Here is a 24416-nt window from a genome sequence, read left to right on the forward strand (position 1 = left end):
ACTGACAGAGCACTGGTTTTGCACTCAGAATTCCCCAGCTCACTCCCCAGGATTTTGACTCAAAAGGATTGCAGGATTGAGATACCTGATCAGCGGCTAAGAGCCAGGAGAGACCTCACTGGGCTGACTCAAGAGAAGGCAGCTTCATATGCCTACCCCCAAACCCCAGCTTCTGACCATCCCTCGACCCACACACTTCCAAGGCTCGCTTTTATTTTTTGAAAGGACAGCTGAGATTCTCCAGAAGTTGAACGAAGCACCCCATACCCGTTCCTGCACTTTCCTGACCCAATCGTGGACAAAGTGTGATGACTTCTGTAGACTCCCCATAACATGACATGTTCCAAACAACACTTCCCCTGGAGTCAGACTAACTTGCCCCAGTGTAACTGACACAAACTTTTAATAAACGCACAATGCCACAGGATATATTATTGTCAGTGTAAGCTTTCTTTTATACAAAAGCGATTACTCCTGGAAGGAATTATTCCAGCCCTTACTGGTTCTCTTCTTTGAGAGTCCATGTAATCCAGTAGTGACAGCATCGGGCTTTAGAACAGCCAGTCCACCCGACTCTCTTGGACGAGGTCGTTATCTCAGTTCTCTGTCCGTAAAATGGGCACGTTAAGGTGCCACTTCCCTGTGCTGTTACTATATGTAAAGGGGATATCGTGATGAAATTGTAGGGCGTCGCTGCTTCCTCCATGAGGATAAGAAGGGTTCAACCATGAGGATTCTCCTTCTCTCTGTAGCAGACAAAGGCAGCCTCCTCTTGTTGGTGCCGTTGCCCAATTTCCCACTGCTCTTCATCTTGAACCAGCAAACCACAACCACAGGCCTCTCTCCAGGAAGGAAATATAAGACGTTGCACCCAAGGTGGTATGCAGCGTCTAATGATCAGCTTGGGGATCCTATTATTACTGACAGGTGGGTTATATGTTTATGTATAATATTTATATCTTGCCCTTTGCCAAATGGCACTTGAGCAGCTAACACCAAGTTGTATGTACAAAAGGAGGAACGGATAAAAGTGCCAAAACATAGCACGAGGAAGTCTCCTCTGTCTTCAGTCTCGTTCTGTTCACATAGCAGCTGGGACTCAAGCTTAACCTCTGCAGCTCGGCCTCTTCTTTTGGTGGAATAGAAATTGGTTCTGGTGCATTGGTCAAGCAGCTGACTCCTGGAGCACAGACGGAGGGCTGGTGCCAGATTCTCTGCGGGCTCCACTCTCCTTCTTTTTTAACATGAAGTATAGAATGCAAAGCAACGAAAAGCAGCTTGCTTCCAAAAAAATCTGAAGGCCAACAAACCTGAGGGCCCAAAAAATTAAAAGGAAGAAATCAGTGAGGTCAAAGGGACCACAGTGCAGCATCTACCTGCCTGCCTAGCCAGCCTTCCATTTTAAAATGGATGCCAGGCCTTCTTCTCCACTCCCCAGGAATCCAGATTCTGCCACATGCCCTGCCTTGGGCTTGAAAGGACTACTGTGGCTAAAATTAAGATTCATACAACTAACCCTATCTTCTGACCTAGAGGAAACTTCTGAAAGTCATCGTTATCTGAAGACATGGCCTGCACAGAAGGAGGAAACTCAGTAAAGCCAAAAGCAGTTGAAGGGCAAGTGTTATGCACCTGGCCACCTGAACAGATGGCCAGTCTTGTGGGACTTTACATCTATTTTGCTTTGTCTTGTTTTCACTTCTCTGTATTTTAAAATTGCTGTGCCATGAGATCAGTTGCAATGAGGGGCAGGGTATGCATTCTTTAAAATAAGCAAACTCCATCTTTTGCTGTTGCCTTTCAACCTGACCCTTGTCTGTAGATGGTATTGATGCCACAAACACACACACACACACACGCCAAATTAGTGACCTGTTATGGGGACAAAGAGAGGGGCTCAGTAGGAGGCTTACCTGTGCCGGAATAATACATTGTTATAGTATCTGCAGGCTGTTCTCTTTTGGCACTTGTATTGCCACAGGACGCAGGCTGTGTCAATGAGGCTACCATACACCACAGGGGCAGGCAACCAGGCTAGAAAAGCAAGCAAGAAGTTCATGCCACATAAGAGCTGGCCTCCCCCAGACCTTTCCAACAGCAGCCCTGATATCGCCAGATTTCAGCCTGGACCACTTGGCCATTTTGCATGTTTTGGAGAACTGAAAGGGGTTAGAGAAGCACTGCGTTGAAGTCACCCAAGCATCTTGCAAAGTGCTTGCTGGCCTCGCAGTAAGGAATAGGGAAATAGCCATGCAGTTTCATTGCAAGGCAGAAGAGAGTCACTGTACCACACGATGCATGGGGCCCCAATCACTGGCATCCTCTTTTGGAGCAGCCTGAATAAGGAAGGCACTTCATTATTACATATGCCTGCAACGCTGTATTGTTTTTAATATTTTGTTGGAAGCCTCCCAGAGTGGCTGGGGAAACCCAGCCAGATGGGCGGGGTATAAATAATAAATTATTATTATTATTATTATTATTATTATTATTATTATTATTATTACTACTACTACTACTACTACTAATGGAAAGAGCAGTTTCAGCTCAGTTTGTTACTGGCTGATCTAGATAGGAGAGACATATGCCTCCACCCCATAGCTACGCCACTGCATGTTTACTGTATTCCATTGTAGTAAGAGCAATGATTGTATTTCAGGTCCCCTGTCCCTCCATGTGTGTCTTTTTAAAAAAAATAAAAATAAAAATTATTTGGTTGTATGTGTGTGTCTTTAATTTGAGGGGCTCAGTAAAAGGCACTGGGGTAAGTTAAATTGCAATGGAAATGTACGTGTGGCAGGGGGACAACCACCTATCCCAGGTACTGGTGGGAGCCAAATGATCCCAACATGGTTAACACTTTCCTTTAACAGTGCAATAGCTATATCTCCACATTTGGGGATGAGGTGCAACCAGAAGTGATTTTAGACACAGTTGGTGGAACTGCCTCGAAGCGAAAAGAAACTGGCAAGAAACAACAACCAATACAAGATCTGTTTTGAAACGCCAGGTTCAGAAAGACTTCTGAATATTTCTGTTTATGTAGTTGAAAAGTGCAACACCCAATGAAGAGGGAAATTTGTTATTTCAGATGATAGTGATAGCACCAATTCCATATGCAAAATATTGTTGGAGAAAGGAAATGCCCCCATTTGACGGAATGTCACATCAAATTGTGGGAAATGGCTGTTTTGAGTAAAATTACTTGTGTTTCTTTCAGTTCCACAAGCAAAAAAAGAGGGTAAACAGATCTGAACAGGACTGGACACAACTTAGATAACTTTGGGGTAGTAAGCAGGTGGCAGTTATTATAATTCTCAATTTTATGAAATGTGATTATGATTGCTTTTAAGGTTTACATTTTCTCTTTCTACTCATTTTTTAAATTTTACCACCTATTTCCCCCCTATTTTTATCTTTTTTATAATTAAGAATTAGATGGACATTTCTATATTATTATTGATTACATATATTATAATCTCATGAATTGTGTGTGTGTATTTACTATGATTTATTTGTCATTAAGAAAACTGATGATAGCATATGTTTGATTTTAAAACAAAACAACAACACCTACTTTATGTTGATGTGACAGATAAAATAAGGCGGTGTTAGCTATTTCATATACAGTCATACCTCCGGTTGAAGTAGCTTCAGGTTAAGGATTTTTGGGTTGCGCTCTGCGGCGACCTGGAAGTAACGGAGCATGTTACTTCCGGGTTTCGCTGCTCGCACATGCACAGACACTCAAAATGATGTCACGCGCATGCACAGAAACAGTGAACCGCGCATGCGCAGACTGCATTCACCTCATGATGCGAACGGGGCTCTAGAACGGATCCCGTTCGCATCCAGAGGTACCACTGTATTTTGGTTCTTTTTCTCAAGAAGGGTTTGAGTTGAAGAAAAACATTGCATTAGTAAGCAGGGGTCTGCCAAGCACAATAGGAATTACTGTATTTTTTTTGTGTATAAGACTAGGTTTTCCCCCTAAAAAATAATGTCCAAAATGTGGGGGCATCTTATACACAGGGGCCATCTCCCCCATTTTCTTAAATTGGAGTCCCCCAAAATAGGGGTTGTCTTATACATGGGGGCGTCTTATAGATGGAAAAATATGGTAATATTGTTTGGGGGGGTCATTACATTATCACCCCTGCATAATTGCACACCTGTACTATAAAAAACTTATGTTGTATCTTAAATTTGGAATAATTATTCAGTATAGTGTGTGTGCGCTTTGACTATGAATTTATTGGGGCCTATTGGACACCAGTCAAATCTGTAAATGCTTCTTGCATGTGTCCACAAGTTAAAATGCACAGAAAACAAGGAATGCTCTGGCTTCTGAGATTTCACCCTGCACACTCAACAAGTGTTCAAGTTTTCTGTACAACCACCAAGGCTGGAAATTTCCTTTTCAGGATGCGAAATTCACCACCAAACAGCAAACTGACTGTGCCCCAAACACACACGCACCACTTGCCTCTGACTTACCTAGAACTCTCTGCATGAGGAACTGTATTCCTATGGCAAAAGACTTGTCTTCAGGGTCAACGTTTCTGAAAGAGAAAGCCAAAAGGGATTGGTGGGCGCCCAAGGGGCATCTCTGCAGAAGGCTGTGAGCCCTTGGGGACTCTTCAGGCTAGGTGATCTGCTGCTACGCTAGAAAACAACTGCTTGCAAAAATGTGCACATTAGTTGAAACTGCATGCAAAAATGTGCTTATTGGGAGAAATCCACAACAGAACGTGGGTAAATTTTCATGAGGGTTAATAACCATATATATGCAAATTGCTGCAGAAATCTGGAAAACTGAATTTAAGATTGGAAGTTGGGGGGGGGGAATCAACTAAGAGAATTGAAATGGACAGATCCTTCCAGCCCTTGTTCCAGCTTTCTGCACATGAGGTGTATTTTTCAGAAGAGATTCTGTTCTCTTTCCCTTGCTGCTCCTAATGCCTGGAACTTCTTTTCGAAACACTTTGTGGTGGCACTTCCTTCTCGCTCTGTCCCTTAAAATCCCCCCTGAAACTCACTTTTCACAGGAGGCTTATGCCCTTATTCCTTACTCCCACTGAACTAAGCTCAAGAGAGAGCATTTAGCTGCATTTGTTCATATTCATATTTTTGCTTCCTTTGCCTTTCCCATTCCTGCCCCATAGCTGCCATTTCTTCCATTGTCAAAGTTTAGACTATAGGCTCTTTGGGGGCTAGGAGTCTGTCGGTGAAGTGCCATGTAATTCCCAGTGAACACTAATCAATAAACAACTGGGCATAAACTGTTGGTTGTTTTTTTTAATGAGCCATCTCTTCCCTCCCCTTTGTGAAGGACAGGCATTCAAATACAGCAGAGCCCACAAACGCATCTGATCTAGATTCCTTGACAGAGAAATGCCACTGCTCAAATGTTCCTAGGAAGCACTTTTAAAATGTCACGAAGTACCTCAGAACAAGCACGAAGCCCGGCGTGTGTGCGAGGCTCCCCAGGAAGGTGGACAAGGAGGCGATGGTCACAAAAGGCATCAGGAATTTGGAACAGTGGAAGCTGCAGCTCCCAGGTGTAGCATATCCATAGCCGCCGTCGACAACAATGCAGTTGCAACTGGTGTAGTTCTGAGGGAAGGGGCAGGAAGTCAGAGAAGGAACAACGGCAACAGTACCAGGGGCAGGTGGGAGGAAAGGTTAAGACTGATCTCCTCCTTCCCTTCTCCCCATTGCCATTCCCCCATCTTGAAGAAGGAGCACCCATTAATCTAAAAGCGTGAATCACAGACGATGAAGAAGAAGGAGAAGAGGAGGAGGAGTTTGGATTTGATATCCCGCTTTATCACTACCCAAAGGAGTCTCAAAGCGGCTCACAATCTCCTTTCCCTTCCTCCCCCACAACAAACCCCCTGTGAGGTGAGCGGGGCTGAGAGACTTCACAGAAGTATGACTAGCCCAAGGTCTCAGTCTCAGTCAGTTTTATTGCACATAGCCAAAGGCTGCCGCAATGTACACAGAATTATTTGACAATTAAAAGAAAATATACTGAATTGGTAAAAAAAAGACTTAAAACATTTATATTATTAAAACATTACGTACTCTAAACAAAGCTATAAAAGTACCCCAATGTACAAATAAAAACATTAAACAATAAAATTCATAAGCTAAAATCATCACATGGTCACTAATGTTAAAAACAATATCAATTAATACAGTGTGCAATTTATACTCAGAGTTTGGTGACAAAGATAGAGCATAGCCTGAGGTAGATAGATAGGAACAAATAAATTCATCTCCTTTGCAGTTAATGGCTGGTGTAGAGTTGGAAGGGACCCCAAGGGTCATCCAGCTCAACCCTCTGCAATGCAGGAATCTTTCGCCCAGCATGGGGCTCCTGTGTATTTCACATTAGCAGTGCCCATTTTCAAGCCTGCCTGAGGGATACTGACCCGATATCCTGTAAGTGGGGGGACTGAGTGTGGTTCCTTAAGGCCTAACTATGTGTGGCAGGCAAGAGCGTGTAGCGGACTCTGGATGACAAAACAAAAGAGGGCAATTTGCAGCAGAGGCACGGAAGAGGTAGGGACACCTCCCACCTGATGCTTCTCCACTCCAAGCCCACCACTTTCCTGACCACTTTCCTCTTGCAGGCTTCTTTATGAAGATCTAGAAGAATCTATACTCACCAGAACTTTCTGTGTTTCGGATTCGATATTTAGCCCCGTGCAGCCAGCGTAGCAAGGGGAGATGTATTCAATACCATTCGCACCGCACACAGGGTTATAGGCTGACGGGGAGCATTTGCACTTGTGGTTACAATCGAAAACAAGTTCCTCAATTCCAGAACTGCAGAAGGAAGAGCACAGAATTAGGTCACCAAGAGCATCATGGCCCTGGGACCTTTTTGCATGCGCTTGCGCAAAGGCTTATGCAAATATTTATTGGGGCTGTCATTCAGTACAAGACACCATAGTCAACTGGTCGTATGAGTTTTACTTGATTAAATCGGCTTGCCTTTGCACATGAAATACATCTGAATACAAAAGGCTTTCCTTCCTTCCTTCCTTCCTTCCTTCCTTCCTTCCTTCCTTCCTTCCTTCCAGAATCAGAGAGTTGGGTCATCTAGCCCAACCCCCTGCAATGCTGGAATCTCAACTAAAGCATCCATGACAGAGTCTTCGTATGTGATGCTTACACGTGTCACAGCGGGCGGCATCCCAGTGCCCGGAACTGCTGAGCACTGCAACATGTGCTGAGAGGCGTAAATGCAGCCCCTCAGGCTAGAACCTTCTCGATCTGGCCTGGCTCCATATTCCTAGCTTGCTTTATGAGCCGACCTTGTTGCTTGAGCTGTGGCTCTAGAGGACCTTTTCATTTCCAGTCTTCTTCTTCTGCCCTGACTTTCTCCATACTGCAGACACCCTTTAATTCCTAAATTTGCTGCTCTGGTGGCCTTGCATTTTTGCTAAGCTTAGTTCCTGGTTCTCTCTCTTCCCCCACCCTCTTCCCCTTCACTACCTCTGTGACAACAACTGATAAATCTAATTAATCATAGTATCTTTAAAGCAATGTTGGGGAACCTTCTTCAGTCCAAATGCCACATCCCCTCAGAGGCAACCCCTTCTGGGGGCTTCCTATCCGTGGTGGGAGTGGATAGAGGCAGAAGAGGGGTGTGCAAAAGAGGGATGTGCAAAAGATGTGACAGAAGGCCAAGAAAAGCCTGCACATTCACCCACAGGCCCCATGCCTATTATAGAGCATCTTGGGACTAGATCCCATATACCAACAACTCCCAAACCCACGCAAACTTAGGAATGGGTCAGTGTTGAGAAAAGCAAGAGGGGTTGATGAGAAATGGCAGAAATCAGAGGTAGTATGGAGAAGCATGAGAGGAGGAGTAGATGGGAATGCAAGATGGAAGAAGCTACGCAAGGTTGTTACCAGAATTTGGAGAAAGGTGGGGGGGGGGTTGCCCCTCCAGCAGACATCATACATACCCCCACTACCAAAATCAACACAATCACGCCCGCAAATGTTCCCACAAAACACTTCATCACACAGTCCCCGCCCCCATCTCTATTCAAAGGGGTCTCCGCTGCACAATACCAAATATAACAGTTCACTGATAAATGTATCTATGTATTGGCTGAATGGGAAAACTTTAGAAAGTCGTATAAAATCACTCCAATATCGGATTTGTGCCATTCCAACTTTGTTCTGTTCAGGAAATGAATGACTACCAAGGAGGGAGTCTGGGAAGTGGGCAGCCATAATCCCTGAAGCCCAAGATCACGTACCCAGCAACCTGTTGCATGGGAGATAATTGCTGGCATCCTGGCTCTGAGTGCCAGACAGTAGCCATCCTAACATCAGTTGGTTAGGATCTTGGTCAAGACAAAAGAGGTGTGGTTAACTTGGCCATGTACATGTCAGCATCGCCCTTGAGCCAGTGCCATCAACTCGACTCATACACTTCAGCCCCGACTGGGCTAGGCGAGCTGGGTAGCACTTCCAGAGACCACCTTCTGCACAGGAACAGGTCAAAGTGCTATGGACTCACAGCTTAGTGTTGTGAGCACCGGATTCACTCCCACAAGAAGACAGTCGTAGCACAGCAGAGTATAGCAGAGTATAGCAGAGCATAAACGACACGGAGAGCAGCTCTGTAGAATATCTGCAAACCCGGAAGTAAGTGTTCCAGTTTGCGAACTTCTTTGGGAAGCCAAATGTGCTCCGATTTGAGTGCCACACTTCCATTTTGAGAGTTATGCTGAGGTCTGTCTGTTTTTGCTATTTATTTTGCAGTTTCATTTTTGCCGCTCTTTTTGTTTTGTTTTTGTGATTGTGTGGAACCCAGTTCAACTATTGATTGATCCACTGATTGATTGTGTGACTGCAGTACATTGTTTATTGCTTTCATTTTATGGATCAATGGTCTCGTAAGATAGTTTAACTGCTGTTTTAGGGGTTGTTATTAAAAGTCTGGAACAGATTAATCCATTTTGCATTACTTTCTATGGGAAAGCGGACTTTGGTTTTGGAAAGCTTTGGTTTTGGAACGGACTTCCAGAATGGATTAAGTTTGAGAACCCAGGTACTACTGTACTTAATCGGTGTGAAGTGGAGGTCAAGGTACGGACAGGGGCATTGGACAAGAGGAAAGAAAAGGGTTAAAGAAGGGAATTAATAAGTAATTCAGACCAGGGGTTGCTGAAAAAATTTAAAACAGGGATGCAGAAAAGGGAGGCATGGGGAAGTCGCTGAAATTGGGTATATGAAAAAATTTATGAAATTATACATGTTTATATGTTTGTTTGTTAGTGTTTTTTTTGTATTGTTTTATATTATATGTTGAAAAACCAATAAAAATTTTATTAAAAAAAAAAAAAACAAGGTACGGACAGGGGCAAACCTGATGCTCAGGTTTCTGCCAGAAGACCCCTCCCAGGTTATGAAATAGCTGTGATGTATATATGATGTATGTATGATGCTTCACTAAGGGTGTTGTGGGTAAAAAGGGAAACTTATAAAAAAGGGAGCCATCCTTTGTTCGGGGCTTCTTCCTGCTTTTTCCATGTGGTGGCTGAAAGTCCTGCAACAGTCTTCTAAATAAAGATCCGTCCTACAGGCTGCTGTTTTGCTCCTATATTCCTAGCTGGTGTCTTTGTTTGGCAATGCAAGTGAGCCCAAGGATTTTCCTATAACAAGGTGTAGACAGAAAATGGGTTTCCTGCAGAGCAAAGAGGAGGGAGTGCCAAAGAAAAAAGGAAGACTTAAGGAAGGATCAAGGAATCGAGGCATGTCAACTGAAAATCCCTACAGTTAAAGACTTTCATTTTTCTTCAAACCTACACTTCTATGGCCTTAAACTGGATAACTTCCCCACATCTTCCTTTAAACAGGCATGCTTGTGTACCTAATTTTATAATGAATGATTTTAGAGTGTTGTTTGTGTTGTACTTTTGTATTGTTTTATTGTTGTTAGCCGCCCTGAGCCCGGCTTCGGCTGGGGAGGACAGGATATAAATAAAATTTATTATTATTATTATTATTACCTTCCAGAAAGGTCAAGTCCCGCCACCGTCTGCGTCTGGCAGCCCAAGAAGAAGAGCGGCACGTCACAGATGGTACAGAGACCCATGCTGATTACGCTCATCAGGGCGATCTGGGTGAGGGAGAGGCGGCAGTTCCTTATGATGGCACCTCCAAGGGCGATTCCGAACATGCCACTCGGGATGTTGACAGCTCCTGTGGGATGGTGGTGATGATTTGTTAAATTTGTATACCAACCTTCACACGAAGATCGCAACATAAAACTACAAAATCAGAACACAAAATACATTTTTAAAAAGCAACGATAACCCTGCCTGTTCCTTCTTTAAACTGCAGGGGCTTTGTTACAATCAAGTGGTATGTGGATTTTGTTAGATATATAAAGAATGCAGAGATCCACCAGCAGAACGACCTTTCCCTGCCCACAGCCTGCTTATTTTAAAGTAGCTTCTTTAAAAAGGGGTGGAACTGGGCGGGGGTGGGTGTTTGCAGTTTTTCCTAACGGTGCTTCAAATATACGTGATTTCACCGATGTGCACGGTGCCTCGGACGTAACCCCCTTGTAAATGGGGGTGGGGTTGGCCTGTACAGTTGCATCCACATTCCTGCACTTCTATTGGGCATGCATTTGCCATTTTAGAGCAGGCATTCCACGTACAACCAACAACAGATTAACAACGGTTTCTGATTCCCAGTTGTTTAAGAACAGTGACCGTGAAAAAGCTCTTGCGCCCACATTGAACTACTGAAAGAAATCTGGGTGGGAGGAAACCAGGAGTTCTTTTTGTGTCAAAAGCTCAGGCCTGGTACTGAAAAGCAAATTCCTGGACTGAGTATACACTCAGACTCAGATGCCCAACCCTGCTTTCCTCTGGGCTCTTGGGAATCCATTAGATTCCCAAAGTACACCCTACAACAAAAGCCTAAAGACTGCTCACCACCTGTCAGGGAACTGCCATCTGAGACGCAGGAGGTGAAAGGGCTCACGGAGGGTGAGAGAGACCATTCAGCTGAGGAGGGGACCAGCAGGGGGAGAAGTGGAGTTCCAAGGGAAAGTGAGTCGGAGGGAGGGCTCAGAGACACTTCAAGCGAGAACAGTGGGGAGGTTTCAAGACCTCCTGTAGGGACATCCACTCCTCGCCGGAAACTGTCACGCCGAGAGTCCAGAAGACGCGTTTCCGTTAAGGAGCTTTTATGCTGGAAGAAGTTCCGTAAACGCCCACTGTCCGATTCAACGAGCGACTGATGGAGCCATGCTTAAGGAGCTCCGTCACAGACAGAGGTTTGTGGACTTAGCCAAACTCTGAGGGACTAGGATTTTACGCACAAGCAGCTCACCATCCCATCACACCACCTGATGCAGAGGGCAATCCCCTCCCATCTCTTGACAAAGAGATGTAGGGATAACATGGTGCATTGTTTTCTCCATTGATTTCAGTGGGTTTACCCAGAGTAAAACTTAGCTGGATACCACTCATGTTTTTTGCCCTGAAAAAATTGAACGCTGCCAAAATTTGGCACAACACTGCCCCTTACTAAACGCGACAGGAATGGGATCTAAATGACCTTGAGGTCTTGTGATCTGGAAACAAGGAAGTAGCACACACCTAGGATCATGTTGGCAACAGATGCTGACAGGGAGAACTGCCTCTCCAACAGTTTGGCCATGAAGGTTGCTATGCCAGCAATCATGCCAGAGAGATTGACCATAGCCAAGATGACCACAACCAAGATGGGGTTCTTCATCAGCCTCATGAAAACCACAGGAAACACTGCAACAGAAGAAAGAGTAGCAAATTATAATTAATAATAAGAATAGGCATTATTTTGTTGCTGTTTCTTGCTGCTACAGACTAAGTAGGTCTTTCTCAAAGTGGGTGCTTCTGCTCCTGGGGGGCAGTGGGAATACCTAAGGGGTGGTAAGTGGCAAGGGGGCACCAGAGGTATAAATGAGTGTCAGTCTTTGAAAAGCTGGTGTCACTGGATCAAGTTAATCAATTTTTGTTGAATTAGTTAAACTAAATAGTTTTAATTGGGCTTTAAATAAATTTGCAACTACTGTTTGGAATTCTGGATTTTGTTGTGTTATTATCTTCTTTGTGGGTTGTGCACACCATTTTTTCTGAATAATGTTTTTTATTGGGTAGGGTAGAGGGAACTGGGTATATGTTTATGGAACCAAGTGGGCGGTGGTGTGAAAAAATTTGGGAGCCACTCGGCTGTTTTTTGTCTTGAAGCGGCAGCAACAGCAAGTATGGTAGTTTACGGCAGCCAACACAGGGTGGCAATGTAATGTATATGTAGGAAGGAATGGCAGTTTAGCCTGTCCAACAAAATCTGTTGCTCAGACTAAAGAACTAGCTGGGGCTTAAAAGGACTTAAGGGGTCTGTTTAGCATGGAAAAGAGGAGACTTGAGATATGAGAGCCACCTTCAAATATCTTAAGGGCTGTCACATGGAGGATGGAGCAAGCTTGTTTTCTGCTGCTCCAAAAGGGAGGGCCAAAACCAATGGATTTAACTAACAAGGAGTTTCTGACTAAATATTAGGAAGAAATTTCTGACAGCAAGAGCTGTTTGGCAGTGGAACGGTCTCCCTCGGGAGGTGACAGACTCTCCTTCCTTGGACGTTTTGAAGCAGAAGTTGGATGGGCATCTGTCATGGATGCTTTAGCTGAGATTCCTGCATTGTAAGGGGCTGGGCTAGATGACCCCTGGGGATCCCTTCCACCTCAACAATTCTATGACTCTATGACCAGTGGAGCCAGTATAGTCAGCCGACTGAGTGCTAAGTGAGGTGTTTGAGGCTTGTATGGCAGTTGACACTGTGCCCTTCAGGAACCTGCATTTCAGAGGACATGTGGTAAGTTACGCTGTCAGATGACTAAGAAATGGGGGGGGGGGTCTGCAAGGCTTGCAGAGGAAACAGTTCCCTGGTGGTTGGGCCAGGAAGGCTCTGAAACCTAGCTGGTGGAAGCCCAGGTCACACAGAGAGACCCCCTTTCCCTACTCCTTTTTCCTTTATATGGAAAAATTCCAATGGCAGAACAGTAGTGCCAGTGGTTCTGTGCAGCTCATTTCTGCTTGAGACTCTTGATCCACAGAGGATGATGGCATGGCCCAACGAGTCAGGCCACCCCTCACATGAGCAGACTTTGCGGTCAACAACATCCCCCAAAGACTTCTGCCATGTTCAAGATGTTGTTCCTTGGCAGTTCATCAGACATCATTTTATCTGTATGCCGCCTTTCCACAACTCAAACAAATGCTCAAGGCGGCCTACTACATAAAAACACACCCACATAACTTCAACAAAAGTAGTCATAAACAGTAAGCAAAACATTAAAATATATATAACTGAACTGAACAATTTCCACGTAAATCATAACAGGATCTAAAACGAAGATACAGTGGTACCTTGGTTTGAGAACAGCTTAGTTTATGAACAACTTGGATTAAGAATGCTGCAAACCCAGAAGTAGGTGTTTTAGTTTGTGAATTTTGACTTGGAAGCAGAACATGTTCCGCTTCCTGTTGAGTGTGTTCCATTGTAAATTGAGTCCCCCGCTGCTATGGGAAAGTACACCTTGGTTTAAGAACACTTTGGTTTAAGAACGGACTTCTGGAACGGATTAAGTTCGTAAACCAAGGTACCACTGTACAAAAAACCAACAACAACTCCTCAGCCCAAGAGTCTTTTGCAGTTCAGCTGATAAAGCACCCCCTTCCCTCTGGGTGGTAAGACAGGAGCTGCTGGATTCCTCTATTGCAGTAGAATGCTTTGCAGGGTGATATCTCTCTCTCTCTCTCTCTCTCTCTCTCTCTCTCTCTCTCTCTCTCTGGAATTTGTCTCCCTGGCTGATTAACATTTTCTTGGCCGTCCAGAAGCACAGTGGCAGATTGGAAGCATATTGTTATCTGATGGAAATAAAACTTGCTAGGCTAAAAGTAGGAACAGGGCATTTAGCTTAATCCGGAGGAGAAAGAGAGTGCTTTATTGGACCGGACAGCGAATGTTCCCCATTACTCTGCCTGATAACAGATCTCTAAATCAATCTTAAGTACGCTGCATCCCGACAGAGCTTTAAAGCTGCAGTTTTACAGCGTGTCTGGAATTTCCCCTGCAATCATGGAGAAAGTTATAGGCTCGTCTTTGGCCCTTTATCGCTTTATCATGATGCAGATTAGTAGTCTGGTGGCTGGTTAAAATCTGCCTGGTGTTACCAAGAAGAGCCATTCAGTTGGAATTCTCCACAAACCTATTTTTCCCTGAGCAAATGGACGCAGGGCCATTGCGAAGGAACTGGAGGAGGCCATAGTGATTTCAGCCAAACCTCCTTCCACAGCAGCAGTGTAAGTCTGAACGTTCACAGTGTCTACTACATGCTGGCCTAATTAGAAAATTTACTCTATCTATTGTTTGCAGATCCAGTTATTAATTCTGAAAAAAGCAACTTCACTAGTGATGGGATCAAGCCTAAATATACATTTCCCGGGAAATGTCTCTACCTTCTCCCATATGGGATCTTGGTAACCTGGATAGATTTTCTGATTCTTATGTAACTAGATCCAGAATGTAGCCAACATTTCTCTTGGAGACCCGCCCCCTCTCAAGAATAGGGATAGAGGAGAAATTTAATTCTATTTGCATCAGAAAGAACCTTCTGACAGTGAGAGTGGACTCTTCTTCCTGGGAGGTTTTTAAGTAGAGGTTGGATGGCCAGCTGTCATGGGTGCTGTAGCTGAGATTCCTGCATTGCAGGGGGCTGGACTAGATGACCCTTGGGGTCCCTTCCAACTTTCTGTGATACTATGATTTCATTGAGAAGCTATGTAATTTCCAGTTCTCAGACCAATATATGAACCAAACCACAGCCATCCTTAGAAATTTACATTTAAAAAAAAATCAATTACCCAACCAAATAATATGTACAATAATGCATATATTGGGTGAAATGTGCATAAAATGCATACATTCGTAAAAATAACATGGAGATGCATTATTATAGCAAGGGGAAATGCTTGCAGAAAAGTGCATATTAGCCAAAAGCACAGACAAAAATGTAAAAAAAAAAAATCCTTCCAGTAGCACCTTAGAGACCAACTAAGTTTGTTATTGGTCCATTTCATGCGGCTCAGTGTGGTGCCTTCCATAGTTCTAGTTACAGGTAGGTAGCCGTTTTTTAATTTTGTTTTGACTACGGCAGACGAACACGGCTATCTACCTGTAACTAGACAAAAATGTGTTTATTAGGAGAAATCTGCCCTAAATGTTTTCTACACTAAAATGTTTTCAAAGAGATTTAAAAAAAAACACAAATCTGCAGGTTGCTGCAGAAATTAGAACTGAACTTCAGACTGGAAAAATGAGAAACTGAGAACTGAAATTGCCATTCATCCATTCCTGCTCAAGACGCCCTGCAAAAGTCTGTCCTCTGCTTCTCTTTTTTCAGAGAAGAGAGAAGCAGGCATTCTCAGTAGTGGTGCCCTCCCTTCAGATGTCAAGGAGACAAAGAATTACACAACTGAAGGCAGCCCTGTATCAGAAGGTTTTTAATGTTTGATGCTTTTATTATGTTTTTAGATATGCTGGGGAAACCCAGCCAGACGGGCAGGGTTTAACAACTACTACTACAACAACAACATGGTCTGCTTGGATGCCATGTGAGCAGACCTCCTCAGCTCTCACCTTACTGCCTCTCCCCATCTCTCTGCCTCTTCTCTATGTTATAGCAGTTTAATCATGAAACTTAAAGGAACATTAGTGTGCTCTCTGGAAAACCTATCTTTTATACAAATAGAAATGGATTTCCATTGAAATTTTTTTGGACAAATAAGAAATATATAATAACAAACACAACACACATAACAAAACAACAGTGAACTTAGTCTCAGTACTGATTGTTGATGTGCAAGAACAAACAAACAGACAAATAAATGAAGCAACCAGAAGACACACTAACAGGTGAGGTATAGAAACAGCAACCTGGAAGGCCAAAGGAAGAAATTTATTCATTTTTAAGCTGAAGGCCAAAAGTGTTTGGGTATTATACCAGCCCATAATGGGCAATGAAGATCTGTGGGGACACTGCTCCCTGCTGTCACAAAACAAATTAAACAAACAGAAACCAGGTAATTGGGCATGAAGTTTTGGATTTTTGATTCAACTTGGAAGGGTTCTAAGGCTGCTTACTTGGGACTGTAGGAAACCTACCCCTTTTCTCTCCACTCTCTGGAACAGTTAATTCCTGCCATTTCCTTTCTCTCTCCATCATCTTCATTTCCTAGATCTCACTATCTCTCTGTCCTCACGTAGTCCAAACCCAGGTTAATTGCATTTGAGCCTTCCCCTGGTCTGTCTATGCCCCCATTTAACCTTGCCACATCACTAACATGTTCTGTGTAACTTATACAGCAACAAACAGACTCTCCATCTCTGTCTACCTCTCTCTCTAGTAGTAATATGTTAGTGCTGCAAACTGCATGCTGTTCCTTCCACATAAGACGTTAGCCACAATCGATATCCATCCTTGATATTTTCTTTATGAAATATCACACTAAACTCACTTGGATCCAAACTGATAAACAATCTAGCTGCATTTTAAGCAGGTGATGTGTACACAGTTTAAGTATACAAGTTCTTGGTTCAGGTTGGTTCAGGTTGTGTGGGTTAGGGTAGCCTGTGTATAATCTTGTTCTACTCCAAAACTGCATTCGGTCCTTCAAGATGCAAAGCCATATTACTTGGGATTTATTTGTTTTTGCAAATTCTCTCAAGTAATTAAGTGAGTGTAGCAACCTCTGTGGTGTGCAACAAACTCTGGAGCAAATAGCCCAAAGATTCATGCCTACATGGGGAAACATGGGTGCCTGTGTAATGTGTGAACCAAGACATGTGTAGGCTTCATAACTTGGGTATGCAGAGACGAGCAGGGCTTCTAGATGGGCAAATAAACACAAGCTTACTTCCGATGAACTGTTTCAGAGTGTAGTCTTTCAGTTCTTTTTCTTTACTTTTTTCGGGTAGGAAGTCGTTGTTTTGAGCTTCTGAAGGGCTGTTCTGGGGTGACTCTTCCTAGAAATGGGCAAGTGACATTGCATTAGACATAAACACAAGGCTATGAGTCAGTGTGGTCAGAGCGTCAGACTAGAACCTGGAAGAGCAGCTTTCAAATCCCTGCTTGGCCATAAAGCTCACAGGTGGCCTTGGGCCAGCTACTGCCTCAGCCTAAACACAGGGACTTTGTGGGGATTAAATGAGTAGGGGGATAAACCACGTATGCCACCTTGAGCTCCTTGGAGAAAATGGGTGTGTGTGTGTGTGTGTAATATACCAGTAAATGCAATAAATAAAGAAACAGTAATATTCCTGGGAAACCTCTGGATCAGTCCACCAAAGCGAGAATCCTGCACAAAAGACCAGGAGTCCTTAAAGCTGGGCTTTGGTCTCTCCATAGTCCACTTTGTCAATCTCACTCCCAAACTCAGATGAACTCAACCTCACTTTTTATCCCCCCCCCCCGCTTCAGTCAGAATTGCATCCTACTGCTGTTTCCCTTTTTGCTACGCCTCCTTTGCCACACGACCGCAACCCACTGTTTCCGCAGAGCGATGCAACCCCACTGCACACTTAGTATTTTATCGGTTTCCATTATAGGCCAGCTACTATTATTTCAGCCAGCTACTAATCTGATAAGTTTAGTAGCTGGCTGATTCAAATCATTTTCCACTGGATTAGCTAACTGCATTCTGCTTCAGTCTGATCCAAACCCACCCACAGATTTCCATAGACATTTTCAGCAGGGGTATAACACACACACACGTGCACACAGTCAACCCGCAGCATCCATCCATTTAACCTGTACAATTTCAGCTTTACGCATTTGACCAAAAAAAAGATATATTTAAAGGGGGGGGCATCCAGAAAAAAAAAGTCAGCAATCTCACCGACCGTTGTATTTCCCTTGGGATCCACGAGTACCCACCCCCAAGGTACAAATCTGCTTCAGAGGAAGGGTAACCCCATCAAGAGCAGGTAACCTCCCATTCATCCAGTCTAAGGAACTGCCCCCTTAGGACTGAGCTTCAGTTTGTTGGGTTTCATCCAGTCCATTACCGAGGCAAGACAGGACAACAGTCCAGCACATCCACTGCCCCACCTGCAGATGTAAAGGAGAGGTAGAGTTGTTGTGTCATCAGCACATTGCTGACAACATACTCCAAAGCTCTGAAAGACCCCACCTCGTGGTTTTATGTAGATGTTAAACCTCCTAGGGGATAAAATTGAGGCCTGAAGAACTCAACACTGAAGGCTCCATGGAGCTGAAGAGCACTCCCCGAGCATCACCCTCTGGAAACAAGCAGGCCAGGGCTTTGAGAATGGTATAGGTGCAATTTATTCTGAACAAAAAGCAAAACTAATTGTGAGTAATGTGGTCACTGAGGAAATTGCTATTGAAAAAGGGACACGACAGGGGTGCCCAATATCCCCATTACTTTTCATATCTGTTCTGGAGGTGTTATTAAATATGATTAGAGGGGACCAGCTGGTAAAAGGGATTCAGGTCGGAGCTAAACAATATAAGTTGAGAGCGTTTGCAGATGATTTAGTTTTAACTTTGCAAGAGCCAGACACTAGTACTAAAAGAGTTTTGGAGATAATACAAGTTTTTGGTCGAGTAGCAGGTTTTAAGCTAAATAAACAAAAAACAAAGGTACTGGGAAAAAATTTAACAGTGGAGGAAAGAGAGAAGTTTCAGAGTGAAACGGGATTAATGGTAGCAAATAAAGTGAAATATCTAGGGGTTAATTTAACAACTAAGAATGTGAACTTATTTAAAGACAACTATGAGAAATGTTGGACAGAAATTAAGAAAGATTTGGAAATATGGTCGAATTTGAGACTTTCCTTGTTAGGCCGAATTGCTGTTATTAAGATGAATGTTTTGCCAAGAATGCTGTTTTTGTTTCAAACATTGCAGATTTGGACAGAATGGATTGTTTCAAGAAGTGGCAGAAAGATATATCGAGATTTGTCTGGCAGGGCAAAAAGCCCAGAATAAAATTTAAGATATTAACTGATGCAAAAGAAAGAGGGGGGTTTGCCCTGCCGGACTTAAAACTGTATTATGAAGCAGCAGCTTTTTGCTGGCTGAAAGACTGGCTACTTCTTGAGAACACAGACATTTTGGACTTAGAAGGGTTCAATAATAGATTTGGTTGGCATGCATATATATGGTATGACAAGGTAAAAACTCATAAAAGTTTCAAAAACCATATTGTTAGGAAAGCATTATACAATGTTTGGATTCGTTATAAAGATCTGTTGGAAAATAAAACCCCTAGGTGGTTGTCACCAATGGAGGCTAAGGAAGTGAAAAAACTTAATATGGAATCTAAATGGCCAAAATATTGGAAAATTATAGAACAAGAAGGTGGAAATGTGAAATTACAGAGTTATGAGAAACTGAAGTCTAAAGTAAGAGATTGGCTTCATTATTACCAGATAAATGAAGTATTTAAACAGGACAGGAAAATCGGATTCCAGGTGGAGAAGTCAAAGTTAGAAACAGAATTGTTAGAACCCAATACTAAGAATCTGTCTAGAATGTACAATTTGCTGCTGAAATGGGATACACAGGATGAAACGGTTAAATCAGCTATGATTAAATGGGCACAGGACATTGGTCATGACATTATGTTTGCTGACTGGGAACAGTTATGGACCACCGGTATAAAATTTACAGCGTGTAATGCCTTAAGAGAGAATATTATGAAAATGATTTATAGGTGGTACATGACCCCAGTCAAGCTTGCAAAAATTTATCATTTGCCCAATAACAAATGCTGGAAATGTAATGAAACTGAAGGTACTTTCTACCACCTTTGGTGGACGTGCCCAAGCATTAAGGTCTTCTGGGAAACAATATATAATGAAATTAAGAAGGTGCTTAAGTGTACCTTTCATAAAAAACCAGAGGCTTTTCTCCTGGGCATAGTAGGCCAATTGGTGTCAAAGAAAGATAGGACGTTCTTTATGTATGCTACAACAGCAGCGAGAGTTTTACTAGCAAAGTATTGGAAGATACAAGAACTACCCACGCTGGAAGAGTGGCAGACGAAGGTGATTGAATATATGGGACTAGCAGAGATGACGAGCAGAATCCGTGACCAAGGGAAAGAGACAGTGGAGGAAGATTGGAAGAAATTTAAATTTTATCTTAAAAATTCTTGTAAAATTACTGAATGTTAAAATGTCATGGGTAAAGTATAGCAGATTTGCAGAGATATGATTGGATAAGAGGAAAGAAAAGGGTTATAGAAAGGAATTTATAAGTAATTCGGACCAGGGGTTGCTGAAAAAAGTTTAAAACAGGGATGCAGAAAAGGGAGGCATGGGGAAGTCGTTGAAATTGGGTATATGAAAAAATTTATGAAATTATACATGTTTATATGTTTGTTTGTCAGTGTTTGTTGTTTGTATTGTCTTATAGTATATGTTGAAATACTAATAAAAAAATTATAAAAAAAAAAAAAATGGAAACAAGCATCCAAGCAGGACTGGTACCACAAAGCAGTGCCGCCGCCACCTCAACTCAAGACAGCTACTCCAGAAGGATATCATGATTGGTGGTATCAAAAGTTGCTGAGAGGTCAAGTAGAATTAACAGGGACACATTTCCCATGTCTCCCTCCCAACAGTGGTCATCATATAGAATGACCAAAGCAGTTTCTGTGCTAAAACTGGACCTAAACCCCAATTGAAATGGATCTAGAAAATCAGTTTCCTCCACCTGGTCCATAACCACCTGCTTAATAACCTGGCCCAAGAAAGGGAGATTGAAATCCAAAGACTCAGTGAGGTCACTAACATAAAACATCCTTTTATCACTCTGCTGCTATTGTAATCTTGTTCTCCTCAAATCCGCTATTTTGCCAAGAAAAAGGCTAGAAGAGAGTTTTTGTCCTTCTCTTTGTTAAGGCTATTGGATCTCCTCTGTGGACTTTGTTACAGTGGACGGCCCTGCCCCCGAGATTCCCTAGGGGCAAATCAATTTGACTCTGTGCAAATAGCATGGCATAAAATCAAATGGATGCAGCAAAGTCAGCACTCCACTTAAAGGCAGAAAAGATCCATTTAAATATCCTTCCGTGGAGAGGTTCATGCCTGCGTTGTCTTTCTGGTGAAGTGACATTTAGCTGGCCTGGCTCTCAGCTTCATGGCACTTAGTAGCTGAATGCTGAATCTGGCCGGTACAAGTACAGTTGGTTTACTATGAAAGTACAAGTACAGTTGGTTTACTATGAAAGCTAAAACACTCATTACATGGAAGTATGTGTATATGTATAAACCCTGACTATAGCTTGTTCTGGGAAGCAACGTCAGGAGGAAGAGACTTGGAGAAGCAGCAGGTGAGAATGCTTAACCCCCCCACTCCTGAAATCACTTCTTTCCTCTACTGCTGCTTACCCCAACCTCTACAATATGGTTACCAGACGTCCCTGTCTCCCAGGGACAGTCCCCGGATTTCCAAATCTGTCCCTGGCCAAAATCTGTCCCCGGAATGTCCCTGGATTTCATTTAACGTCCCTGGATTTATATTTTAAGTGTTGTAGATTTATTAGTAGGGAATGAATGCTGCGTGATTGGTCAACGGCACAAGACACATCATATGGGGACTACTGGTGAGGCAAAATGGCAGATGCCATGGCAGCAAGCAGCTCCTGAAGCCAGCCAGAGCCAACTGTGCTACCAGGCTGGCTCCTGGCTGCTGAGACTGCCGCTGCCACGGCCGAGGGGGAACCACTCAACCCCCCCCCCCAATGACCCAAATCAAGCCGGGTGTGAAAGTGCCCGGCCACCCGGCCGACAGCCCAGTGGCACTCTGGGGCCAGGGAAACCCTGGAGCCAATGCAGGGAGAAAGAGGAGAAGGAGAAGGAAGAGAAAGAGGAAGGAGAAAAAAGAGGGGAGCCCCGACCTTGCCGCACTGCTGCCGCCGCCGCTAAGGAACAGAGGTAGAAGAGCACTGGCAGGGCAAGGAGACATGGCTGAGCCCAGGCCTGACCCAAGCCTACTCCAGGGTGGCTAGCACCCCAAGAGAGCAGGCTGGGGCCCAGAGGAAGGCTGCACAACAGAGGAGACCACAGAAGAGATTACTTCTTCTTTTTTTTAAAAAATAACTTTTTTTTAATAACTCCCCCCCCCTTTCTTTCTCTCTTTTTAAAAAAAGTGTCCCTGGATTCTTTGGGGGGAAATCTGGTAACCTTACCCTACAAAGGCTTGTGAGGGTAAACATGTCTGGAATGCAGTTGGGGAAAGCTGTTGCATCAGAAAACCAGAGGGGCAGGGAAGGGTTAAGCATCTGTCTCCCCCTACCACTGCCTCAGCTTCAGTTTGACCCCTCCTCACGAGGAGGAAACCATGACCGTCACACAGGACATTCTCTTGGGGCTTCTTGCATCGTGATGAAACTTTGCAGGCCACTTGGGCTGAGGCTTCAACTGAGAAATGCAGGTGGAGCGGAGGCAGGAAAAAAGCAATTACCCAGCTTGGGAAGTGGCCAGGACATCAAAACTTATCACTGCTGCTCTTACAGCACATGCCAAGGGATTGTTAACAATCAGGCGCAACCAGGGTCTCGGCTTTATGTCTCACTGGAAAAAGAGCAATTCATTTCAAGAAGCTGCTTCTCCTCCACGCTTCTTGCAGCAAACTGTTTGCCAGTGATCACTCCGCAGAGCTCACAAAAGCAAGCATTTCTGCCTCAGCAGAAGATTGTGTTTCCTTGATCTGATCTTTTGGAGAAACTGCTCATAATCAAGGGGGAAGCAACTTAGCAAACAAATGAGACTTCTCCTACCGCCACCCTTCACAGCCCATCTTCACCTTCTCTAAGAATGCCTCTGGATCAACGCCACCCACGTCCCTAGGGCTGGCCCTACCATTAGCCAAAGTGGGGTGGCCGCCTCAGGTGGCAGATTCTGAAGGCCAGGGAGTGCCTGCTCTGTGCTCCCTAAGCTAGTCCGCTGCCCTCAAGTGTAGAGGAGGACACTGTCTATTTACCAGTGATGAAGTAACATTCAATGACTGGTCTTCTGTACGTCGTTTGTGGAGGCACCATTTCCTCCTTCACTTTAAGCAGCAAAAAGGTTTGGGCCTTCCTTGTCTCTCACACAGAACACAAAGATAGAAACTCAGCTTTCCTTCTGCCACATTGCCAGAACACTTTGTCGTGAGACTAGCACCCGCTTCCACTTTCACGACTTGAAGTTTGACAGTGCACCTACTCATGAATGGCTTGTCTGGGCTTCCTGTTTCCTGTGTGCCAGGGGATGGACGCCTCTCCCAACGCCTTGGAGCAAGATAGACGGAGATAATCAGAAAATGATGGGGGAATTGCATTTTCTGCATTCCTCTTTGATTGGAAGAGGGACCTTGCTCTCACCCACAGTTTGCCTGGCAGTCTGGCACTCTCTTCCTCATGGAATGCGAGGGCAGGAAAGGCACTGGGTGCATGGAGTACTCTGGCTGCCGCAACCACCCCACCGCCCCCCGATCCTTTTCCTGGAAGCACAGGTTATCCTGCTAATTCGGTTTGTTTAATTGGAATAAACTACAGGCGCATTCTAGAGATGGTGAGATAAGAAACTGTGAAAACGAACCCAGCTACAAGGATTTAAAAGGTTTAGATTGAGAGGGAATTTCATTTGGTGAAAGAGACATTGCGGGGAGGGGAGCCCACGCTTTGCTTATATCAAAGTTTTTCTCTACATTTATGATATGGCAACCCTCCCCTGAATGCAGGGTTGTTGTTTTTTAAAAAAATTATCTGTACAAGTGTGGAAGGAATAAATTGGAATATAAATAAGGAATTTAACAAAACTGGAACTGCACATGCATGAGAGAAAGGAACTGAGAGGGAAGGGAGAGGGGAAACGCTATGCTTCGAAAATATGGAGCAAAGTCCTCTCTAACCTCCTTTATCCACAAAGGAATGTGTTTGAGATAAGGACAATTGGCCATAAATCAGCAGCAGGGAAGAAAGGAGTCTACCAGCTGCGAGAACAGAAGCTTTTGGATTAACTATTTGAAGTCTGAATTCAGACTGTTCTTCCTAGGCTGGAAAAATGGTGAAGATGGCTTGACGAAGTGATGCAGTGACTTTTGGAAACTGAGATAACCGCTTCTCCTGAGACATGACGGGAACCATCAACAGTTGCAATAATGAAGGATATAACACCATATATGGACGGGAAAACATCATGGGGGGGGGAGTGGAATACACAGGATGAAACGGTCAAATCAGCGATGATTAAATGGGCGCAGGACATAGGTCATAACATTATGTTTGCTGACTGGGAGCAGTATGAAGTTT

General features: G+C 43.8%; 1 protein-coding gene across 3 annotated transcripts in view; it reads right to left on the reverse strand.

The window, feature by feature from the left end:
• Window positions 1-386: 386 nt before the first annotated feature.
• Window positions 387-24416, reverse strand: part of SLCO2B1 (solute carrier organic anion transporter family member 2B1) — a 72196-nt gene continuing 48166 nt past the window's right edge. For all 3 annotated transcript variants that reach the window (XM_053385309.1, XM_053385308.1, XM_053385310.1), the window contains 8 exons: window positions 17007-17115; window positions 11649-11813; window positions 10044-10236; window positions 6675-6834; window positions 5447-5616; window positions 4498-4562; window positions 1914-2034; window positions 387-1310 (listed from right to left, as the gene is read on the reverse strand). In XM_053385309.1, the coding sequence (XP_053241284.1) occupies window positions 1166-1310; window positions 1914-2034; window positions 4498-4562; window positions 5447-5616; window positions 6675-6834; window positions 10044-10236; window positions 11649-11813; window positions 17007-17115 (1128 nt within the window). In that variant the 3' untranslated portion in view covers window positions 387-1165. The remainder of the gene's footprint in view (window positions 1311-1913; window positions 2035-4497; window positions 4563-5446; window positions 5617-6674; window positions 6835-10043; window positions 10237-11648; window positions 11814-17006; window positions 17116-24416) is intronic.

This window comes from Podarcis raffonei, chromosome 4 (genome assembly GCF_027172205.1).
Source record: "Podarcis raffonei isolate rPodRaf1 chromosome 4, rPodRaf1.pri, whole genome shotgun sequence".
NCBI lineage: Eukaryota > Metazoa > Chordata > Lepidosauria > Squamata > Lacertidae > Podarcis > Podarcis raffonei.